At 39.0% G+C, this 23,671-nt stretch overlaps 1 protein-coding gene across 1 annotated transcript; it reads left to right on the top strand.

The window, feature by feature from the left end:
* Positions 1–1,622: 1,622 nt before the first annotated feature.
* baiap2l2a (BAR/IMD domain containing adaptor protein 2 like 2a) lies at positions 1,623–21,680 on the top strand. The gene is made up of 14 exons (XM_079644454.1): positions 1,623–1,851; positions 2,252–2,327; positions 5,023–5,109; positions 7,900–7,961; positions 8,070–8,141; positions 8,900–8,980; positions 9,563–9,694; positions 11,310–11,408; positions 13,821–13,887; positions 15,520–15,703; positions 16,509–16,574; positions 17,941–18,127; positions 19,640–19,677; positions 20,067–21,680. The coding sequence occupies exons 1-14, from the start codon at positions 1,798–1,800 to the stop codon at positions 20,146–20,148; spliced, it is 1,287 nt and encodes a 428-aa protein (XP_079500580.1). The 5' UTR covers positions 1,623–1,797; the 3' UTR covers positions 20,149–21,680.
* Positions 21,681–23,671: the final 1,991 nt, after the last annotated feature.

Below are 23,671 nucleotides of genomic sequence, written 5' to 3'. Positions count from 1 at the left end.
TCTAAAATCTAAGGTGGCCCTGAAGTTCAGGTCAAAACAACATTTCACAAAACACTACAGCATTTCATAACACACCACAACATTTCAAAAAACGCTTCAGCATTTCATAAAACACAATGACATTTCTTTATGGAGAACACTTCTTGTTTGTGATTGGACAGAGCCAGCCAGAGATGCACTGCTACGATTGGTTGTTTTTGCTGCCAGTCAAGAAATGATGCTTTGTGATTGGTCAGCACCCACAGCCAACATGTCCCAAAACATCAGCTGTTAGCTGTTAGCACACAGAGCTCACAGCTCCTCATATCTGTTCAGAAACTGGACAGAAGTTAAACATGTCATGTCCTTGTATGTTTCTTTGTAAAGCAACCTTGAGGTTATGAAAGGCGCTATATCAATTCAAGTTATTATTATTATTATTATTATTATTATTATTATTATTATTATTATTATTATTATTATTATGTACAAAACACAGACTGTCTGGCGAATACAGCCGCTGCTTTATTTCAGTCTGTATGACGTTGTTGTGAGTGTGGACGGAGCAGCTAGGTTAGTTTAGCCGGATCGATCCGATCTTCATTCAGAAAACACGCATTTTAGAGCTTTAATTCATGGTTTTTACTAACCTGTATCATTCTGTTGTTACTTCGGCATCATTTTGAAACGTGTATTACAATTAAATCACGGAAACAGCACTTAAATACACAGACACTAACAAGACAGAGGTGAGGGGGAGCAATTAAACACAAGTGAGGGGGGGAGGAGACAACCCAGGGCCCCAAGTGCACACAATCATTAGCCACAGCCATTCAACATATTATTTGCACCCTGATTACACTCACCCGCTGTCATCCTTATACCAGCATCCAGACGACATTTCAATAAATACGGTTTAATCAGTTAAACCAATACCAATTCAATAACTCGTATAAATCATGTGCAAACACCAATACATTGCCAACAGTCCTGTGCAATCACGCTAATAAAGTGCAATATCACCCGGCCCAAAGCCGTCAGTCCATAGTGACGAAGTTCCCTTCGTCACAGGCAGCAAAAACAACCAATCACAGCAGTGCTTCTCTGGCTGGCTCTGTCCAATCACAAACAAGAAGTGTTCTCCTTAAAGGAATACCCTTTCCGTAAAAGTTGAAAGGGTTTTGTGAAATGCTGTAGCGTTTTCTGAAATGCTGTAGTGTTTTGTCAAAAATATATATAATAATATAATATAATAATATAACACTGCAGTAAAGAAAAAAAATATTTAACTCAGACTAGTTTTCTTAGACTTGCCTCTCAGGGCTTCTGATTTTCATGACTAATTTCTAAAATGTATTGTTTCCTGTATATTTAAGGGTTTTATGAAGTATAGAGTGAAAACTCTGTTATAGTCTTGAATAAAACATAGGATCAGACACACACACGCACACGCACACACACACACACACACACACACACACACACACACACACACAAACACACACACACACACACACACACACACACACACACACACACACACACACACACACACACACACACACACACGCCCAGGGTTTACAGCATATGTCTGTGTGTTTTATGGCCGAGCCATGTTTAATTATTTACTCCAGTCTCTCTCAGGCAACAGTGGTGTCAGTTACCAACACACTAACACACTTCCGCCTCTCCTCAACTCCACGTCCAGTTTAATAATACTATCTCCATTTTTACAGAGGCTGTGGTACATTTGTCGGATTACTTAAAACTCTGCAAACTTTTCTCAAGGCTTCGCTGACAGCTACTGTGGATATAAACATGTCGGGGATGAATAGTGATCAGCTGTATCGCTCCACCATGGGGATTTACTCGGTGAGTAACAGATACTCAGTATGGAGGCTCAAATTAGACAACAAACTTACCTACGAGGTGCCAAAGATAACCACAGGAGTAAGAGTGTCCTGTCATGTCTTTTGATTTCTTCTTCAGATACTTTTCTATGAACTACATTTCTAATAGTGAAGTTTTTTAAGGTCTTCTCTACTAAGCAAACATGATGTGAATTCACGAGAGTCTGTTTCAAATGGAGTATGGAGGTAGACTTTGTGCTCATAAATATAGATTGAATTAAAGATGGATTCCTTTAACTCCCCTTTAGTTTGGTTTTAAAGTTCCTCTGACTTTGAAATATTGAACAAAGTTTGTGTGTGTGTGTGTGTGTGTGTGTGTGTGTGTGTGTGTGTGTGTGTGTGTGTGTGTGTGTGTTTTTCAGAGCTTGATGGACGACTTCAACCCAAGTCTACAGAAACTTGTCTCACTGGGAAACAGCTACGTCCATGCTTTCCAGGGTAAGTAAGAACATCTCCCCATGAGACTTTTTACTTTAAGGTCATTTTTGCACCATTAAAATGGCAGTAAATGAACCAACCTCTAATGGCTTTATATGGAAGCTGTCGGGTCAACTAGACCTAATTCAAAGTCCACATGCTTTGGTATTATCCTGATGCTATTATCGCCTTTATTATGGGCCTGTAACCCAGAGGTCGTTATAAATAGCTTGCAGTATATTTTCACAAACAAACAATGCACCACAACTACAGGATATCTTATTCTCACATACAGAGGCAGGGATACTGAGTCTTGAAATTGTACCTCTGCTCTATTTGTGACTAGTGTTTCATTAAACCTGAAGGCATATTAATTGTGTCTATATTTTATGTCTTCATTTTTAACATATCTTCTAATCCCTGTGCAGTGCATTAAATGTTAAATGTTGTCATGCAAATTAAGTTCAATGACAGTAACATTTATGGTGAAGCTTTTAACATTATTCAACATCATAGTAGGTGTTTAATATGTGCAAGAGCAGTAATGATACATCATCAAATACACCATAGGAGCGCCGCTGCACCAGAAGCCCAGCAGACATAAAGTACAGATTATGATGTGTCCCAGAGTCTATAAATCCCCTCCCAGAGTCTGCAGGGAAGTGCAATAAATACATGGCATTTTAATAAGCTAAAGCTCAAACCGAAACTAAATCAGTGTTTGGATTCTACTGAAGCATCTTCTCTTCCTAATAATAATCAACTTTTTAAATCGGTAGTGGATGTTGCTCAGGATCTCCCATTGTTATTAAAGTACCATCACATTGATTTTAACTATTGATATGTATTAGTCGTCACAGCCTCTGGGAGTGCTTGATTGGTTGGTTTGTACTGGCTGTATCCCCATTCATTAAAAACAAGTCATTCTCACCTTATTAAAAAATGCTGCTAAAGCTTAATCACCTCCGCTGCGCTGTTTCCACTATGGTAGAAAAGAGCTAAATACAGAACATTTAACATTTACCATATAAAAGACCAGCAAACCTCTGCTTTGGGATCTAAACCTGTCCGAACATTTAATTGAGGTCAAACTGAGATTTCACCCCATTTGACTTTTACCGCCCAACAAACGCAGATAGCAGTAACTAGAATTTTTTAGGCTTTAAAACATTCAAAGAAGATTTAAATCCAAATTATAAATTATTTTCAATTAAATACATTACAATGTCATTTAAAAGAAACCCAACCAAACTAAATCTAATCATGAATTCACTAGTTAAAACCTATGCCATTTACTTAGCTTACTCTGCTAAGCTAGGCTAGTTAGCTTTAGGCAGGACTAGTTTAGCTGTTTTTGTTCTCAATGACTGGATTTAGCTACAATATTATTTGTGTGGGATAACAAATCCCCAAGATGTTAATTCATCAATATGTATATATCTAATTCAAGTAGGCCTACAAAGCGACAGCAAATAATATACATTTACTGTAGTTTGAGCAAAGGCTAGCCGCTAGCTTCCCCTAGATTTGGCACCACTGTTAGTTTAGTTGTAATTTGAAATCATACATTTTTGATAGATTAAATCAGATTGTCTTTTGTAAAATTAAGAAGGCTCCTCATTCAGTAGGGTTAGGGTTACTGCATTTTGGGATATGTAAACTTTGTAAAGGGATACACTAGCCGAGTAGACATTTAACCATAATAGCAGGTTGTCTAAATGCACAATGTGATTTTATGGGAAGGTGTATGTGAGCCTCTCCGCTCACACAGGGTTCAAATAGGGACGGAAAGAGCAGGTTGGTTGAACACAGGCGTTTATTAACTCCAAACAAAAATATACGCGGGTCTCAAACGTTGGCCGGGTGGGAACCTTCACCGGTCCTTTGGCTACCTTCCAGGATCCCGCCTACTGCAAAACAGACCAGAACCAGGTTACGACATGCTTTTATTCCGGCTCTGATTACCTGATTCCGATCAGCTGTCTGGCCTCCGGCCGAGCCACTCCCTTCACTCCAGCAGCCCGCGCCCAAACCACACCCCGCTGCCACAGTGTATAAAAAGCATACCACTTTAAAGGACAATTTGGGGGTCATTTAAGATGATATTGTGTCATAACCACCCATATGTTTGAATTCAAAACTACTTGATTAGGTTTAGGAAAAGATAGTTTGGATTAAAATACAAAGGCTTTTTATTTTTACCCCATCCTCTGGTTTAGATGGATTTTCTCACTCTTTATACTTGTTACCTAAAATAGCACAGGGAGAGCCAAACATGCGTAGAGATAACAGATAAAATGACTTTAAAAATGGTATGTATTTATATGCCATAATATGATACCAGGCAAAAATGATATCAAGGGAGGAAGGCAAAGAAAGATTTAATGGTTTATTTAATCGAAATAAATATGATTTTGATTTTATACTCCTGCTTATAATTAAACATATTATCTAATTCTAACATATGCTCTCATGATTAATGGCTCTGTGTAGCTGCTTTTGTAGTTCTATGCCAGGGGAAATTATTTGTAACAAACACATTTGCATTTCAAATTGAGACAGACTGTGTGTGTGTGTGTGTGTGTGTGTGTGTGTGTGTGTGTGTGTGTGTGTGTGTGTGTGTGTGTGTGTGTGTGTGTGTGTGTGTGTGTGTGTGTGTGTGTGTGTGTGTGTGTGTGTGTGTGTGTGTGTGTGTGTGTGTGTGTGTGTGTTTCAGATCTGGCAGTAACCGGTGAGGCCTACTTCAGTGCACTTTCAAAGATTGGGGAGAGGGCTTTCCACACCATATCCTCACGCTCCCTAGGTACGTGTGAACATGTTTACGCTCAGCTGGCTTTTGCAATCTCCCAATTAATGAGCAGAAACACAAGGAAGGTATCTTCTGTTATCTACAATCCAGGATGTGAGCGTTTTGTCTTTGATGTGTTTATTGCCACTTATTAAACTATTTCAACATTGTTCTTCCGCATCATGAAGACCAGCCCTCTGGCGATACTCTACTTTTACAGTAACTAAGACACAGTGAATGCATAGTGTGTGTGTTATTAGCATACTCTTTGATGTGTAAGTGTGTAAGACTTAGTGTAACACTTGTTGTATGTTACAGTATATAACTAGCAATGGCTCGTGCCCTGCATAAGGCAACACAGCTTATGTTTGAGTTTGTTTTTCTGTGACTTCAAAGAAAGATGTTGGATCAGGTATCAGAAGCCCGCCGGCAACATGAATAAAAGATGATGACAGGCAGCCGGCCGTGCTCAGCTCACTTAACCCAGCCACTCTAAACGGGAGTCAAGTAAGGTTTAGTGGCTGGGGTTGAAGATTTTGTTCAAACTGGAGATTAGTGTACTGTAACAGTGCTGTTTCACTACAGGAAAGGGATCCCAGTGTGCATTTCATAGCCATTGACAGGTCGAACTAAACAACTCCAACATACATTCTCCAGAATATGATGGCAAAACGTAATGGTCAAACTGCTTTAAAAAAGGATTTATGCTTTTATCATATGTTTAGGTATTTTTTTGCCCCTAAAAATGACCTAAACATACAGTATATATATATCTAAGCACAGTGTCAAAGCACTTGGCATTTACCAGTAGCAGTTGCGTCAAAAGACTATTTGGAAACTCATTGATAATGATCACACCATAAAAAATGACAGCATCAGATAACACCCTCATAGGTCAGAAACATTAACACAGAACAAAGGTAGTCTAAAAATACAGAGTAAGAAGGAAACTGGATTTAGCCACTGTAGTAAAAGTGTATTTAACTTTCAAAGAAGTGACACTGCACCCCTTCAACCAGGAAGAAATGAAGTACCACCAGTGACACATTAACATAAAGTCTACCCGAGTAAAAATTCAAACAGCAAGACATTTAACAGTTAGCCAAGCAGTAAATTAGCAGTTGTATTAGCGACACGTTACCCTCAGACAGCTAGTATAGCAGCTAGCTTTGTTAGCATTTAGCTGCTTTGATACAATTAAATTAACAATGTAACAGTAAGTCTACAAGCGTTAAAGACTAAACAGCGTGATACTTATTAGTTAGCTTAATAGAAAAGTATCTGTTATATTAGCAACATGTTAGCCTCAGACAGCTAGCAGAGCATAGCTTCGATAGCAGTTAACTAGGATAAAAATGACATTAAGAAGTCACAAACATTTTAAAACAGCTCTGGTTTAAGTTTCTCAGGTATTAGCATTACGCTTGATCGCTAAGTATCTAAAACATTATTTTTTTTAACCCGTTTCCCAAGTTTCTGACTACCTGGTTGCAACATAGGAAATGGGTTTTAGATTTTTTATTATTATTCTGCCATAGTGCAGGATATTAGTCATCCATTCTTTGAGGATTTGTGAAGTTGAAAGACAAGAAATCTCCTGTGGTTTTGTGAATCTTATAAGGGAACAGAGACAGAGAGAGGAAAAGGCAGAGAGGCTGCTGGGAACTTATCAATATATCAATATGAAATATACTGTATGTGCTTGTGGAGACAAATGAGATTTTTAACGACCCAACACACATTCAGAATTTGAGAAGACGCTTTCAGGGAGACGGTTCAGAATATTATATTTGAAGTTAAACTAATACAACAATTCCATCAAAACAAGAAACAGGTATTATATGCTTTGGTTTTATCGGGGACTAATATATTGTTAATAATTATTGATGATATGGTAAATTTTACCTGGTTTTAGTATTTGACACTCTTGACTTTCATTCATTTGTATTACTATATTATTAATATTACAAGAACTACTGTTACACACTCAACATGTGCATTTAAGCCTATGTCCTCAGCATGTATGTGCAAGAGAAATGTCCATGTAGAACAATGAAGGACATGTTATCTTATCTGAAACTGCAATAAAAAGCAACTTCTATTTTTAGAGACAGAGTTCTCCCTGTAGTGTGTTTAAGACATTAGGGTTATTGATTGATTTTGGGTTATGAGTTGATGGAAATGAACAAGTGGAAAGATTATATGATCCTATAACAAAAGGCTACATAATACTGTATATCATATTACATTTTTATTGTTTTGAAGTTATGTATTAAAGTGGACCTATCATGCTATATTTGAATAATATAGTGTAGGACCATACCTATACAAGTCATATTTATACTTTTTATTTTTCAAAATACCAAACAGATCATGCATTTTAGCCATTCCTCATTTCGCTCAATTTAACACTGTCTTTGCATGAGCTGATTCTGTGAGAACAGCACCATCTACAGGCCTGGCATATGTACTACAGCGTCTCCAGCGCTTTCCAACAGCAATGTCCGTGGCTGTCTCCTCCTGATTGGTGGAGTTGGCCCAATAGCCGTAGCGCCACTTCTGTGACGTCATAGAAGTGTTCAAATCTGGATCAGTCTGTATCAGATCCGTTGCAGCCCCTTTTTAAGAGATTTGGGTATGGAGGAAAATAGAGAGGGTTGTGTTTTCTGACTCTTGGTGAGTTCCCTGGAACACCGGGGACACATGTTCATGTATAAAAGACGTACAAAAGTGCATTTTGCATGATAGTTCACCTTTAAGTGATATTATTGATGTAACATGTACAGTAATGCGCTTGTGTTAAAGGGGATGTCCTGATTCAGATCTCTGAGAGCCAAAGAAGACTCACTGTGGAGTTGGATGGAGTAGTAAGTACCATTAATACTACACTTATCTATCCATCACGACTTGTTATCGTGATCAAACTCGGATTTTCAATTTTCTAATGTGTTTTATATATTTTTGTCACTTTCCAGTTCCGCTGGTTCTCTATGGAGGTTCTTCGGGAGATGGACAACAACATTAGAAAGGACAGAACTTACATATCAGTGAGCAATCTGGTCTACTAAAAACACAATGTTCTCATTCAACGAAATGCCATTGCCAATTGTGTTTGTTTAGCTAAACATATCAAAGTCAAAGTCAACTTTAATGTCAATCTTTCAGTTTGTGTGCACAGACAGAGAGATCGAAATGACGTTTCCAACAATCCCAAATACAATTATACAATATACAGATATGTATAAAAATATGTATAAAATATGTATATCCTATATACACAATCAACAGACACATTTACACACATTACTGTAGGTTAAAAAACACAACAATCAATATATACAAAATAACAGTCACTTCAATATCAATATTATCACCCAGGTAATGTTTGTTTATGGCGTATCACAATTATTGTATCTTTACCTAACCAAAAAGTAACGGTATGTATTTTACTTAGTAGCCTACATACCCTGAGTCACATGACAACACTCAACCAAAGTCAGGATGTTCCATTAAAGCTAAGCAAGTACTTTTGTTTCACTCTAAAAGTAAGTTTAGACTGTAGAAAAAACATTTTCCTCTAAACTACAAGATAGAAATGCAGCAAATGTGGGCAAAACAAAGGCACAGCGAGGTCAAAAGGCAATTGAAATGAGAAGCTGTTACTGTTTCTCATTATTATTTCCATGGAAAAAATATAAAATGAATAACTATCATTGTCATTAGCAAAAAATATGCTATTAGAATGAATGGGAAAAAGGTTCATTTTCACTTCACACAGACATAATGTGAGTCCTCTCCTCTGCAGGACAGCAGGAAGCATTATGAGATGGAAGTGCACAACCAGGCAGTGTCTATGGACCGACAGCTGAGGAGAGGAGTCAACCAGGTTTCTTTCTTTCTATTTCTGCCATCCGAAGCAAAACATCTGCACCAATGTACAATATATGAATGTGTCATTGTAGAGCAGGGGGGTCCAAACTTTTTTCTCCGAGGGCCACATACAGAACAATATATACGAAGGGCTGGGCCGCTCACTAGAGTTATATCGCCTCATAAATTCAGTTATAAGTTAGCTAAATCAATCAAATGTAGGTAAATGATGCTTGTGAGTGTTGGCAGCTCATCCCTTACAACAGAAGCCTCAGATTGATTATAATAAGGAGAAATATGAAGGGTGTATTTCAAGCTATGTAAATAAGTCATTGGGCTTTTTTCTTATCAACTAAGATATGTTGGAAAATGTTTCCAACTTTAATTGACTGAATTTATTTGAGTATTATAGTGGTCTTAGAAGTACAATATAAGACAAGCACAAGTTTCATTTGAGAGCATTATACTTTTTGAATTTGCTGAGGGCCGATTCAAAACGGTCCGCGGGCCGCATTTGGCCCCCGGGCCGTAGTTTGGACACCCCTGTTGTAGAGAATATATATATATGTAACCCACTGTCAATGATGTGTCTCCTCAGGATTGCAGTGAGTATGTGCAGTTCCTCAGGGAGAGCCACAGCGAGGCTTTAAAGGAGGAGGAGAGGCGATACCGCTTCCTGTCGGAGAAACACTGCGGCCTGATCCAATCCATCGCAAACCTCATGAATAAGGTATACACCTCACTTCAAATATCCTCTCAATATTTTACAGTTTGCTTTGGCTTATTGACTACAAGTGCCAAACGTCGGGTTTGTCTTACAAGTCATTGCGAGGTGATGTGAGGGAGACAATGACAGGACGGCACTTAAAAGAGATTTCACAATAATGTGTAATGATTATGTGAGAGTTTATCGGCCCCCGTGGGGAAACCCTCCTCCGGTATAACGAGGTTCATCCGCAGAACGAAGATACTCAGTTTGTTAAGCAGGACTGATGCCTCTAACAGCTCTTTGAACTATGGACTTTTTATGACTCCACTTTATGTAAACAGTTAAAGTGTGACAGACATCTTTTGTACAGTATCCACCCTAAGTCATCATATTGAGACTGCACAGGTAGTTCCGGAGAGATAATGTGACGTGTGTTCTTAACTCTCCGTAAGATAAGTACGATAACAATGTAAATACAAGGCTCATAACATTAAATATGACATTGTAACCTCTTATACTGCTGCCACTTGAAGAGACATTTGCTCTGCCTTTTGTTGATAAGGCTTTTTGAACAGCGTTATTAAGTCTCAATGATTTACAAAGTGAATAACACAGTAAAATAATACTCTTTACATGAAAAAACGGACAAAAATACATAAAAAGTGAGTTATGGTGAAAGCAGAACATTAGGAAACGTCAACCTTTGAGATAAAATAATTTAAGTAATTTAAAACTACCACAAGCAGAGGTGGAAGTACTTAGATCTTGTACTTGAGTAAAACTAGAAGTACCAGAGTGTAGGAATACTCTGTTACACTAAAATACCTGCATTCAAAATGTTACTCAAGTAAAAGTACTCAAGTATTAGCATCAAAATACTAAAATAATATCCAAGGGATGCATGCAGAGCTGTCATTGACTGAGATAAGTCCGGCCGTGCGTAACGCCTCCACCGTTCCCGGAAATGCATCCGCGGAGGAGCCGTGGAGGACCCATTAGTGTCTCCTCGGTTAGAGCTCCTCCTGAGAGCCTCCTCGATGCTCGATGCTCGGTCCTCGAAGTGCATTTAGAGAAATGAGATGTCCTTCAAAATGGCGCGCTGAAATTCATTTCCGGGTCACTACCGGAGGACCGAGGAGTCGAGGAGGGGAAATTTGAGTATTGAGAAACCTCTATTGATTCTATTTAAAGTTGTATGGGACTCAGAACTGCCATTTATTATCCTAAAAATGAACATCCTCAATATACGTTAAAACCACACCAAAGTTCTCAAAATCGGCCAAGCAATTTTTTTTGCTATTGTCATTGCTAAATAATGCTAATTAATGAAATGTATGCTAATTGTGCACATTCCCCAACATGCAAATTAGCATTGGGCAGTTTTTATGTAATGGGGGCCCGTACTATACATTTCTATTATAACACTTTTGTGATACTCAACATTTCTGGGTTCACATTGCTGGCAAGTAGATTACTATGGGAAATGGTTGAAAAAAACGATTCTCTTATTAAACTATTCGGATCTACAATATTCACCTGAATGACATATTTTGATGTAAAAAGCAACTAGTTTGTTTCTTTATTTGTGGAAATAATTGTCCATTATTCACATGTGCTTGTGTGTGTTGTGTTGCAGACAGGAGGGTCTCTTCAGCAGAGGGCTGATGCCTGGACGGAGGAGGCGGGGGCCACCAGAGGACCAGAGGCCAGACGCCCCACTTCTGTGGAAAACTTGGTGAGTTCAGTTTTAAGAAATCTGTTGTGTTTACTGAATTGTTCAACGAGAGTTGCTCTAAAAACTCCCAAAAATAAACTGCTGGGCCCTTTCTCATTTCTCTAACTCCCCTCCTCGACTCCCCTCCTCGACCCCTATCCTCGAGACTTAGTCCCGCCCACAGGAGATGCGAGCGGAGGAGCCGAGCAGGGGAACCGAGGAGAGAGGAGGGGAAGCAGCAGGCGGTTAGAGAAATGAGAACTCCTCTCCTCTGAGCGGTCATTTTAAAGAGACGTCCATTAATGATGACAGGAGGCACAGCAGCACTCTGATGGACAGATGTGTTCATGATGACTTATATATTTACTTTGATTCATTGACAGTGCGGTATAATGAGACAATAACAGGCTACAGATGCGGACACACACACACACACACATATATATATTTATAAAAATATACAATTTCAGAATCAAACAGAGCACTCTCATAATAACGTAACACTATCAGAGACTGGATATATCCCCTCCCCCCCCTCTCTGGTCGCTACAATGAGGAAAATAAATGACGGGCCAAAAGTTTTATTTACAAGTATTAAAAGTAAGCAGAGGACACCAAACCAACTGAGACCTGTCTATCCGCTGCATCTACGCACACACTGTCCCGCACACACCTACACACTGTACCACACACACGCTCCTACAGCTAACAGCCTAACAGCCGTTGTGTATTTTATTATGTGAAGCACTAAATGGTTTTAGAAAAATATAGACTCCTTGTTTGTAGATATCTACTAAACTAAAGCAAATAAAGAGAGTAGGCCTGTTATACTGAGTGATATATATTATACACACTGCTCTGCTTTCTGCACGGACCTCACAGCTGTTCTCACTGTAAACATCGCGTCGCGATGAAAGCAGTTAATAACATAATATCCAGGGGATGCATGCAGAGCTGTCATTGGCTGAGATAAGTCCGGCCGTGCGTCACGACTCTTTGAAACATCTCTGTTCCCGGAATTGCATCCACGAAGGAGCCGTGGAGGACCGTGGAGGACCAATCAGTGTATCCTCGGTGATAGCTCCTCCAGAGAGCCTCCTCGACGCTCGATCCTCGTTCCTCGAAGTGCATTTAGAGAAATGAGATGTCCTTCATCATGGCGCGCTGAAATTCATTTCCGGGTCACTACCGGAGGACCGAGGAGTCGAGGAGGGGGATTTGATGAAATGAGAAAGGGCCCTGGTGTAAGACATAATCCTGTGTTTGGGGGTGAACTGAGGGGAAGTGTTCGAGGTTAATATCTTGTGAGATGGATAACAGAGGTTGAACCAGTCAAATATTTTGCACTTTTTGGGGTAAATGTTGTGAACTGTGAAACAAAGAAATTGATTATACTTATGCACAGGCAGTGTACTAAAGGGAACATGTAAATAATTGCAATAATATTTTTGTTACAAGAGTGCCCTCTGCTGGTTAGAGGCTGATTTAATTTGAAAGCCATCTGTTTTCTGTCAAAGCTTTCTAAAGAAGGATTAAACCTGCAGCTGGAACAGAAAGGCAGAGATTACAGATTGTCTGGCATTAAAATAAATACATATGCTGTATTTCTTTTACAAACATTCACATTAACTGAAATATGGACCTTGTATCATCTAAACACAGATCTTATAATACATTCTAAATTTAATACGGCTCTGTATCTAAAGACAGTGGCATTAAAACACTATGGATAATTCACAAACTGAAGCCATATGGTTCTCTATAGGAGGGCTGAAATTACCATTTAAATAAACAACAGGGACGTCCCTGAGATAAACCCTGTCAGTTTCCTTCTGTTCCTCATCTGGAGGTGACGTGCCAACGAACCCGCAGATCCCACATCCTACTGTAATAACAATCGAAGGATTAACATGGATTCTGTGTTTGTTTTGTTCCAACGCGGGATTTATCCTTTGCTTATAACGGAGAGAAGCAGTGAGCCGCGTTAGACAGATATTTCAGCTGTGCTTCTACAGTTAGGGCTGCAGACAGTTGATCGAGAAAAAATACATTTCCATTGATCTGGAGATTTCTTCCCGATTAATCTTTTGATCTATATAGTGTCAGAAAACCCTATAAAAAATGTCCATCCTACTTTCTCAAAGCTCAAGGTGATATTTACATACATATTTAACAGGCTAAACACAGCATTTTCAAAATGTTAGCATGAAAACATTTTAATTTTAATTGGTTATTATAACATTTGGCAGTTATCTTATGAATGGATACGTTGACTTATTGTTGGAACTCAAATATAAATGTCCTCCTTGTAGAATCCATTATTTCTGACACATGAGCTGCTTTTCTTTGTTTCTTCTTTGCTTTTATGATCACATTATACCCTGAGGTTCACAAGATATATTAACTCCAACTGGTGTATGTGTTTTTGTACAGATGTTGATGAAAGAGGACATGAGGAAGAGCAGAGAGGAGCTTCCCCTCGGCAAAATACCATCAAGGGGTGAGGGGATTCATTCAACACATTTTACTGACCCCAGTGTTGGATGGTAACTACAGTATGGGCAGTTACTCACGCACTGTACTTAAAGGTGGGGTAGGTAATTCACTTCAGAAACACTTTTTGTTATATTCCATGGAATGCTCTTAACATCCCGATAGCAATGCATACATTAAATGCTTTGACAATAAATACATAAAAACATTTCATCTGTGGAAGCCGTGGCGCTGTAAAAAGCACGACCAATCATCTGAGCCGGCCCGGCTAAAGTAACTGGATGGCCTACCTGCCTGTCAGCCTTCCATCTGTGCACAAACTTATCTCGTGCCCTCATTGGTCATGTGCACGTTCGTGTGTGTTGGAGGAGGGGCTCTGTAAGGAAGTCTGAAGGAAGGGGCAGATTTTTTCCGGTTGTGTATTTTCAAATTCTAGCGCACTCGAGCTGGTTTCTCCATTCTTACCTACCCTACCTTTAAGCACGAAGTCACAGTATTTTTACAGTTTTTTTATTATTTCAATTTGTTCGGCTACATTATACTTCTATATCAGATTGAAAATAGTACATTTAACTCTATTTTAATGTTTGAGGTTCAGGTTTGCCATTCCGTTCTCGTTCGGTTAAAAGCATGAATCCCAAGATTTGTAGAATTTTTCTCATAAACTAATTGAAGTGTTGCTTTTTTTCTATCAGTTAAACGATTGCAGAAAGCCTCTTGGATCAGCGGAAACATGCATCGACACCATCGCATCGGAACATATTCCTGCACACTGAATACTTTTACTTATTTTATTTTAATTACATTTTGGTACAAATACTCAGATTTCAGATGTAAGTCACATCACAACTTTTATATCTAGTGGTGTAGTTCAACAGAGTACTTTGTCTAAAGTAAAACATCTCAATACTTCTCCCATCACTGACTGACACTACGTTTTAACCGCTGTTCGAATGCTCTAAACACCTATCACTGTAATATTCCGAATTTCACTTCTGTGCCACATATTTAATGTTACCTGTATCCCTAAAGTGTTTCTGTAATATTCATTATGTTAGTAAATTATTTGGGGCCCATAATGCCTCCACCAGAGCTAATTCCCCCCCCCCCCCTCTTTATCGCTCTTTAAGCCTTTTATCTCCGTTTCTCTCTATCTTTCTCTCCTGCTTCATCATTTTGCACACTTGCACAGCTTCTCATTCCTGTGCAGAAAGTCTGTCTAATTACTTGGCTTGCTTATCTAGGGGGAATGAAAAGATAAAGAACCAAAGTATCAAAAACAGACAATAAACAATCTCTAGAATATTAAACAGCATTTCTTCCTATATTCCACTTTTGCCCTTCTGAAACATTGCATGCAGCACGCTAATGAGCCCAAACATTCTGCCTCCCTCTCTGGTGTAATTCAATTAACTGCCATCCAAGCAAAAATAATCATGCATAAAGTAAAGTATTTAGTAGTGCTGCTAACCCTCTGTGTTACTAATACCAGGGCCATCATTAAAAAATACTTGCCGCCTTTATTTTTTTAATTAATCATTTCACAAGAGATCTTGCTTTGACGTTCAAGCTGGTTCATCATCTGACTCGTGCTTTAACAAATCCTCTTGTTTGCCCCTTTCATTCCTCGTCTCTCCAGCTCCGTCTCCCGTGGGAAGCGTGTCTCGCTCTGCAGGAGGAAGGTCCACGAGGGCCCGGGTGGCCCACCAGCCCAGCGCCTCCAACCCCACCCTGCTGCCCTTCAGCAGGGGCGAGGCGATCTCTGTGCTGGTCCAACAGCCCAGGAACGGCTGGCTGTACGGATGCACCGAGAGCAGCTCACGGTGAGCGATGAATGTGTATGTGTGTGGCATCTGTATGGCTTAAAGGGGCCCTATTCTGCACATGTTCAGGTTGATATTAGTATGTAGTGTCTCTGCTGTCACATGTTTACATACTTTAATGTTCAAAAAGCTGTGAGATGCAGTGACTCTGCGATAGAAACTTTACAGAACATTAGGGTTTTGAAGTAAGAAGTTACATTTTTTTAAAGGGGTCATGTTATGCTCATCTTCAGGTTCATATTAGTATTTTGTGTCTCTACTGGGACATGTCTCCATGCTTTAATGTTCACAAAGCTCTTTATTTTTCTCATACTGCCTGTGCTGCAGCACCTCTTTTCACCCTCTGTCTGAAACCAGTCTGCTCTGATTGGTTAGCTGGCCGGCTCTGTTGTGATTGGTCAACCGCTTAGAGATGTCCCGCCCCTTAGCCTATCAAATACAATGTGTTGGAGCGCTAGCCAATAGAAGCGTACAATTATTCTTATATTTATTGTTCTAGACACAGGTCAATTTTCCTATGAACAAACCAGCTGGTTAACCAAAGTGATTTATTTATATTAACGTGGAAGGGGAAAGAACATATTAAAAGGTCAGAAGAACAACAGAAAATCAAAAACACATTTCTTGAAAGATTATGCTGCTAGATTGAACTTTGGGATTTCAGCGTTTGCAGGCCATTTGCATGCACACAAACCTATATAACACACTTCAGGAAAGTGAAAACCCTTAAAAGCATAATAGGGCCCCGTAACACCTGATCTAATCCACTTCCGTTAACTTCACTGTTTGGCTTTTTTGTTTTCAGTCAGGGATGGTTTCCAGCCTCCTATGTGGAGCAGGTGGACGATCCTCCAACAGCACCCAGCTCTGGGTAAACATCCAATACACTGTGTTCAATAAAAACTACATGTCATACCTGTTACGAACTCAGAAACTCAAGGTATAGGACCCAATTGCACGACCCAGGAGACAGAGATAAAGTATTTGTAAGATACTTTATTTTCCAATAGATGAACAAAAATAAACACTTTCTAATCTCTTGATGAGATGACGAAAAGTGAACAAAACCATCATGGTATCAAGGAGAGCATAGATCTGACCTCGGCATGAGACAAGACGAACTGACGAAGAACACATGGGAGACTGGGGAATTTAAACACAGGACAACAAGACACAGGTGGGAACAATCAGGGGCGGGGCTGATGCTGATGAGCACGGGAGACACACAAGAGGTAGATAATCAGGAAGCTTGGAATGACGGGTAAATGGTGAGTGACAAAAACAACCATAAAACAAGATAAAAATTAAACTCTTTTAACATTTCTGTCGGTGCACAACAATACAAAGAGCAGGCTTTTGATACAGTGAATGACTCCGACTGTGCACTAACATCATGGCAAAAGCTTTCCAGCATTTGAAGCAGCTGGTTAGCTTAGCTTAGTTTAGCACAACCACCGACTTAAGGAAACTACTAGCATGACTTATCACATTATTTGCTTCAAACTGTTCTTTAATTGGCTTAAGTCTAACACATTAATGATCATATTTTGAGTACGCTATTCATGATGTGATGAATAGGATTCATTGTATATTTTCTATCAATTGTTAATCTACTATTAAAGCCATGGCACACGTGAATTACTGAATGACAAACAGAACTGCATTACCCAATGTCACTCTCCCAAATGAATTAACTTGAAAAATGAATTGTGTTTTTATGTATTAAGTATTTTTAACAATGCTGCCTGTCTCGACCGCGGTCCCACAGCGGCTTGCCTCGTGTTTTTATGCCTTACCTCTCACAGTCGAAGAAAAGACAATAAATTATTTATTTGCAGCCATTTGCTTTTCAACCTGATACAGGATATATTGTGAAGCTCCCCCAGGCTGTCCTTATTGTTTTATGGGCTCAATATTTTAAAAGAGGGTCAGCATGAAGTGGAGGCCTGGAATAATAACATGAACTATTTAATATATTTGGGTGGCCCATTGCTGTGAGGAAACCCAGTAAAAGTGTTCAAACCAAAACTTTGCTCAGTCCCTGTAGACCCATGCTAGGGTTGTATGCCTATAATTAAAAAAAGAATGTCGATTTAATGCACTGACCATTTCATTTTGAAATTAAATCCCTTTGCCTAACCCTAATATTAATGGTGTTAACATCTGATATCGTTTGAGTATGAAGGACAAAAAGCATTTCAGGGGAATGAAAAAAACAATTCTTAATTTAATTTCAGACAATCATTTCTCCGAAGCAGTAACTCCATGAGTAACCTGCTTGACCAATCGGGAGGCAACAGCTACAGCGGAGCCCCGCCCCCGCCCCCTCCCCCTCCACCATCTTCATCATCCAATAATCAATACGAGATGCGGCCAATCACACCGACTCCTGACAGAAGGGCCGAGTCTAAATCAGAAAAAAAGGTAAGGCTGTCAGTATGATTATTGATCAGTGTCAATATCATCAATTAACTATCTGTCAAAAATAAATCTATTTAACCAATTATTACTTCTTTTTTTAATCATAAATGTACTTTTGTCTTTTTTCCTTCAGTCTTTATAAAAAGTATTTGGGGACCAGAGTTAGTAAAGTCAATACTAGATATTTTAAATGTATAAGCAGCACCAATAAGAACAATTTCTGGCCTACCAAAATTCTGTTGGTTGATCCTCAGTAGATGGATATAATTTGGTTTAAAAAGTTATTGATCCATTCATACTCTTGGTTTTTTCCACGTTCTGTTTGTAAATACATCATTATTAAAGCGTTTGAAGTCTGCCATTGTTATGTGGAAATAAGTTCATAAATGTCCCAGGAAATAAGAAGTTACATGCTTTTTAACAACTTTCAACCCAAACCTATAATTATCTTTTAATAAATAACTTTTAAATACTCAGTTCCCATGAATAAAGCCACAAGTTACAGTATATAATCCCTTCATAAAACTGCATTGATACACGCTTTAACATCACAAAGCCTAAGTGTATGGGACAGCTCTGATGAAGGTTCTTCGTGTAAATCTATTCACCAGTCTGTCCAGCAGGGGCACTGCAGCAGCTTCCTGTTCTCCACGGCTCCTCAGCCCTCTTTCTGGTGGACGCACGGAGGGAGCTCCAGCTGCTGATGGTGTTAGAGCGAGGAGGGTGTGTGTGTGTGTGTGTGTGTGTGTGTGTGTGTGTGTGTGTGTGTGTGTGTGTGTGTGTGTGTGTGTGTGTGTGTGTGTGTGTGTGTGTGTGTGTGTGTGTGTGTGTGTGTGTGTGTGTGTGTGTGTGTGTGTGTGTGTGTGTGTGTGTGTGTGTGTGTGTGTGTGTGTGTGTGTGTGTGCTTGGTTTGGCATGCTGTAATCTGAGACCTGTTTGAAGTCCTTGTGACTTAACAGGTCTGGTACATAACCTTTGAGGTGTGAGTGTGAAGAATACATCAAAAGTATTCTCTCGTAGGTGCTGTTCAAGAAAAGTTGCTTGAACAATTTTTCATTGATAACATTTCCCTGATGCCTCTGCATGGTCTCTGTTACTGTTGCTCTCTTGCCCATCCTATGTAGAAATGTTATGTGTGTGTGTTCTCGTTTTGGCATGCTGTAATCTGAGGCCATGTTTGAAGTCCTTGTGACTAAAAGGGTCCGATATATAACCTTGAGATGCTGCAGTGTGACGATACAGAAAAATGTATTTTCGCTACATTGATAACTTTCCCTGATGTTTCTGCATTGTCTCTGTTGCGGTTGCTCTCTTGTGCGTATGTGTGTGTGTGTGTGTGAGGCTGCCTATCTCAATACATCTCAGAGCCTCGTGTTTGAGATCCGACTGAAAGCAGAGGGCCGAGGGGTCGAGGGCCGCAGCTTTCTGAGCCTCCATTAGTGCATCATGCGTCTACATTTTACCGTTTCCATTGGCTCTCTCTCACTCATTCCTTTCTCGTGTGTTTTTCCACAGACAAAACCACATGCATCACAACCACAACTTTTCCCGAGGTAAGATCAATGCACCTCTGGCTCTCTCTCAGGTTGTAAAATGTTTAAACGGCACTACAGACAATAACGATATTTCTTTGAAGTATATCATGAACCCATTAAACGAGCGAACAACAGCAGAGGGCCGTGATCTAAACGGCACAGAATTGCTTTCCTTCCATTAGGGTTTGAAGTGCAGTTTAGTACTGAAACCATTTCAGTTACGGCCGTTTGGGAACCGTGACTACCACGCTAGATGAGGCTTCTACGGTGTGAAATGAACTTCTCATTTCTCTTGATATAACCTTCGCTGTTCGGCTAAAATATGCTATTTTCTGATATTGCTTTTCTGCACTCTGTCTCTCACTCCTCCAACATCCATTTCTCTTTCTGTTCCTTTTATTTTGAAGGGGTACCAACCCATTTGCCACCATTAAGCTGAAGCCCACGTCAACCGATGACAGATCGGCCCCTCGTGTACTCCGACGATGACATCTTTACCCCAAACAAGCGGTTTCGAGGAGCTGAAGAGTTTGTTTTTACCGTTAAAAAATAGCTAAGCATATAGGGTCGAAAGTGACTAAGTAAATCTTGAGGTGAGGCTGTTTATCATTTCATACCTTGCCCATAAAACACTTTGTTTGCTGAAGAAAGAGGGCGAAAAAGTATAAATATTTAATAATTCCTGTGTTCGCACAAAGAGTGTACATTTAAAAAAAGCGTTTGAAGGACCACTTTTCTACAGGTAACCTTTTATAAAAGCTTTTAACTTTGAAATGCCTCTAAAATTGTGAATAAATCATGTATTGTCAATATTTTTTAAGTGATTAGTCAGTTTTTCTGGGAAATCCTGTTTGATCCTTTCTAATTGGGATTAATACAGTTTGGAAAGTTGGTTATTTAAGCAATAGCTCACGACTTTGTTAGTTAGTTAGTTTCGTAACGGACGTAATGTAACAGTTGTAACGGTTGTAGCTGTTCTCAGACGCGGAGGGATACTAACTTGTTGTGAAAAGTAACTACAATTCTACCCGTGATATACGCTCATTATATCACGGCTAAGAACCAATCAGATTGCTTGATTTGACTTGTCCGTTTCATAACTATTGATAAACACTCGTAGGTTTCTCACTTTTCTACACTAGAGCTCATACTGTAAGGTCCAAAGGGAGTAAGTGGACCTTGAGTAGAGCCAGTTTTTCCCTACTTTGCTATTCAACAATGTTTGCTATAAAAAGAGGATACAAAGTATAAATAATGTATAATTATTGGGTTTGAGCTGTCGAGATACATGTATATTTTTAAATCTTGGTAAACCAACAAACTACATTGTGCTTTTTATGTTTTAATGGTTATATCCTTGTTGTTTTCAAAATGTGTTGGCTCTGGTTTTACTTACACTTTTGTAATAATTAGGGTCTGAACACGAACAACATCAGGTCGTAGAACCCTATTGGAATCACATTATTTGTTATCATTATAATTTACCAAATGGATTGCAAATTTGAGGGCATAAACATATGGAAATATATATTTATTTTTGGCAGAAAATTCCAACCTGGTGGAAATGTACGTAGAATTGGGTTTTCGTGAATGTTCGTGGCAAAATGGCTCAACAGCGCCACCATTATTATCAAATATCCTACATGTACTTCAGAAAGAATCTCTGTGATACAAATGTGTTCATGTAATATACATTAATATGTATACATCTTCTTATCATTTCTTCTTTGGTGTGTTTGCACTGTAATTCGGACAGGAGATGACATGTGAATGACTTTCATATCAAAAAAAATATATAAATATCTTGTGTAAAGTTGAGATGAGATAAATATCATTTATATTTAAAGGATTGATGCATGATGAATATTATTTGTATGTTTTTACTGCCATTATATTGCATTCCCACCCTTTTTCTCTACATGGTCCACCAAATGACATCCATTCATACATATTAATTGAAATGTTAATTTACTTTGTGAAATGAAAATGTAACCTCTGGCAGAAAATGAAATAAATGTAGTCTGACCCTGAGCTCTGATGAAAAATGCAATGCATTCATGGATAATGTAATACCATCTTTATAGCATCATATAATTACTTTAACCAATGGGTTCTACTGTTTTAGCTGGTGGCAATTTTTTACAGACTGTAGTGATAATGTTGATCTTCTATAATGTCATACAAATTTGACTTTATAATAATATAATACAAATATTGGTATTAGTGGGAGGTCCTGATTATTTGATTTCAAATATTCTGTATTTTTCTAAAACATTACATTACAACTAAATAAAACAGTATACCAATTAAACACTTTTAGTTGTATTTCTTTTGAAAGACCCTTCTGCTTGTCTGCGCTTCACTCATATATTCATATTCATTTTTTAAGTGAACGCCTCTAAGCTTCAAATGTGCTTATTTGCTCAGGCAGTAAAATGGCCTACTAAAGAAGATCAGGATTCCCTCGCTGCCTGTTGGGGTCCTCCGCTGGGGATACTTAACCCAAATTGAACCTCAGTGTGAATCCAATTCTGCTAATGGCCTGACAGCATGGCTCTGCTACACTGGCACAGCACTCCTCAAGACTTGTTGGCGTGTGGAATAATGTGGCCTCCGCTTCCCATTCTCTCTTATAATACAAAATAAATATGTAAGATGGACTGTGGAGAGATGTTTGTTAGTCCATTGTCTTTCTCACAGCTAATGAATACTAATATATGACAATGAAGGCTAAGGTTGACCTTCTTTAAGGAGGTCATATATATGCTACATTTCAGAGAGAAACTCCCTCTGGAGGGAACACAAGGATTTTAGCCTTTGTAGACCATTTACATGCCCACAAATCTATATAACACACCACAGGAAAGGGAAAAGAACGCTAAATTATAAAAGTACTCTATTACAAGTTAAAGAGCTGAACCCACAATCTTACTTAAGTATTGGAATCAAAATAGACTTAAGGTAAAAGTACTTGTTATGTGAAACAGACATTTTAATGATTATATATTAAATTACTGGATTATGATTTGTTTACTGCTGCTGATATTTTAACCAATATTTATACTGTAATGTTGATTTATATTTTTTATTGTGTAATAATCTGAATATGTTCGTTACTTAAGCTGTCAAATAAATCGATGGATAAGAGCGGTACAATATTGGCCTCCAAATTGTAGTGGAGAATTAGTTCAACGTAGCATTTAAAGGTGGGGTATGTAATTCACTTCAGAAACACTTTTTGTTATATTCCATGGAATGCTCTTAACATCCCGATAGCAATGAATATATGAAATGCTTTGACAATAAATACTTTTAAAAATGTCATCTGTAGAAGCCGTAGTACTGTAAAAAGCATGACCAATCATCTGATCCGGCCAGCTAAAATAACTGGATGGCCTACCTGCCTGTCAGCCTTCCATCTGTGCACAAACTTATCTCGTGGTGCCCTCATTAGGCGCGTTCACACCAAGTACTTTTCCCACAAAGGTTCCTGAGAACTCTTTAGTTTTCATGAACTAAGTACAGATCGCGTTCACACTGGAAATTAATTCCTGGGGGTGGATTAGGCAAATGAAGCATGAAATGAAGCCGCTGACGTCACTTCTTCTTCTTCTGCTTTGGGTTTACTGGCAGGCCGCAAACAACTTCACGGCGTATACTGCCGCCAAAAAATCCCCGGCCGGAAGTCCCCGGAGTTAGGGACTGGCTTCAGTAGAAGCAGCTGGGTTATGGCTAGAAAGGATCCGTCTAGTGTAAAACTCTTGCGATAGTTTGCAAGTCACGTGGCTGAATGTTTACGTTTGGCAGGCAGCCTTTCAGTTACGATCGATAACATCAGCAAATGATCGTGAGAAGCTAAACCATCTATTAATTATGTCAATGACAGGGAGTGTGATTGTTGAAATAGGGTGTTAGCGGTCTTGCTGGTGTTCAAAGAAGAATGACAACACTGTAGATCACCAACACTATGGTTTATTTTGTATTCACAGGCAAGTCAACGTTGTCGCAGTAA

Source organism: Notothenia rossii (assembly GCF_949606895.1).
Source record: "Notothenia rossii genome assembly, chromosome: 8".
Classification (NCBI taxonomy): Eukaryota; Metazoa; Chordata; class Actinopteri; order Perciformes; family Nototheniidae; genus Notothenia; species Notothenia rossii.
The sequence above is the reverse complement of the archived record's forward strand: the minus strand, read 5'-3'. Positions and strand labels throughout refer to the sequence as shown.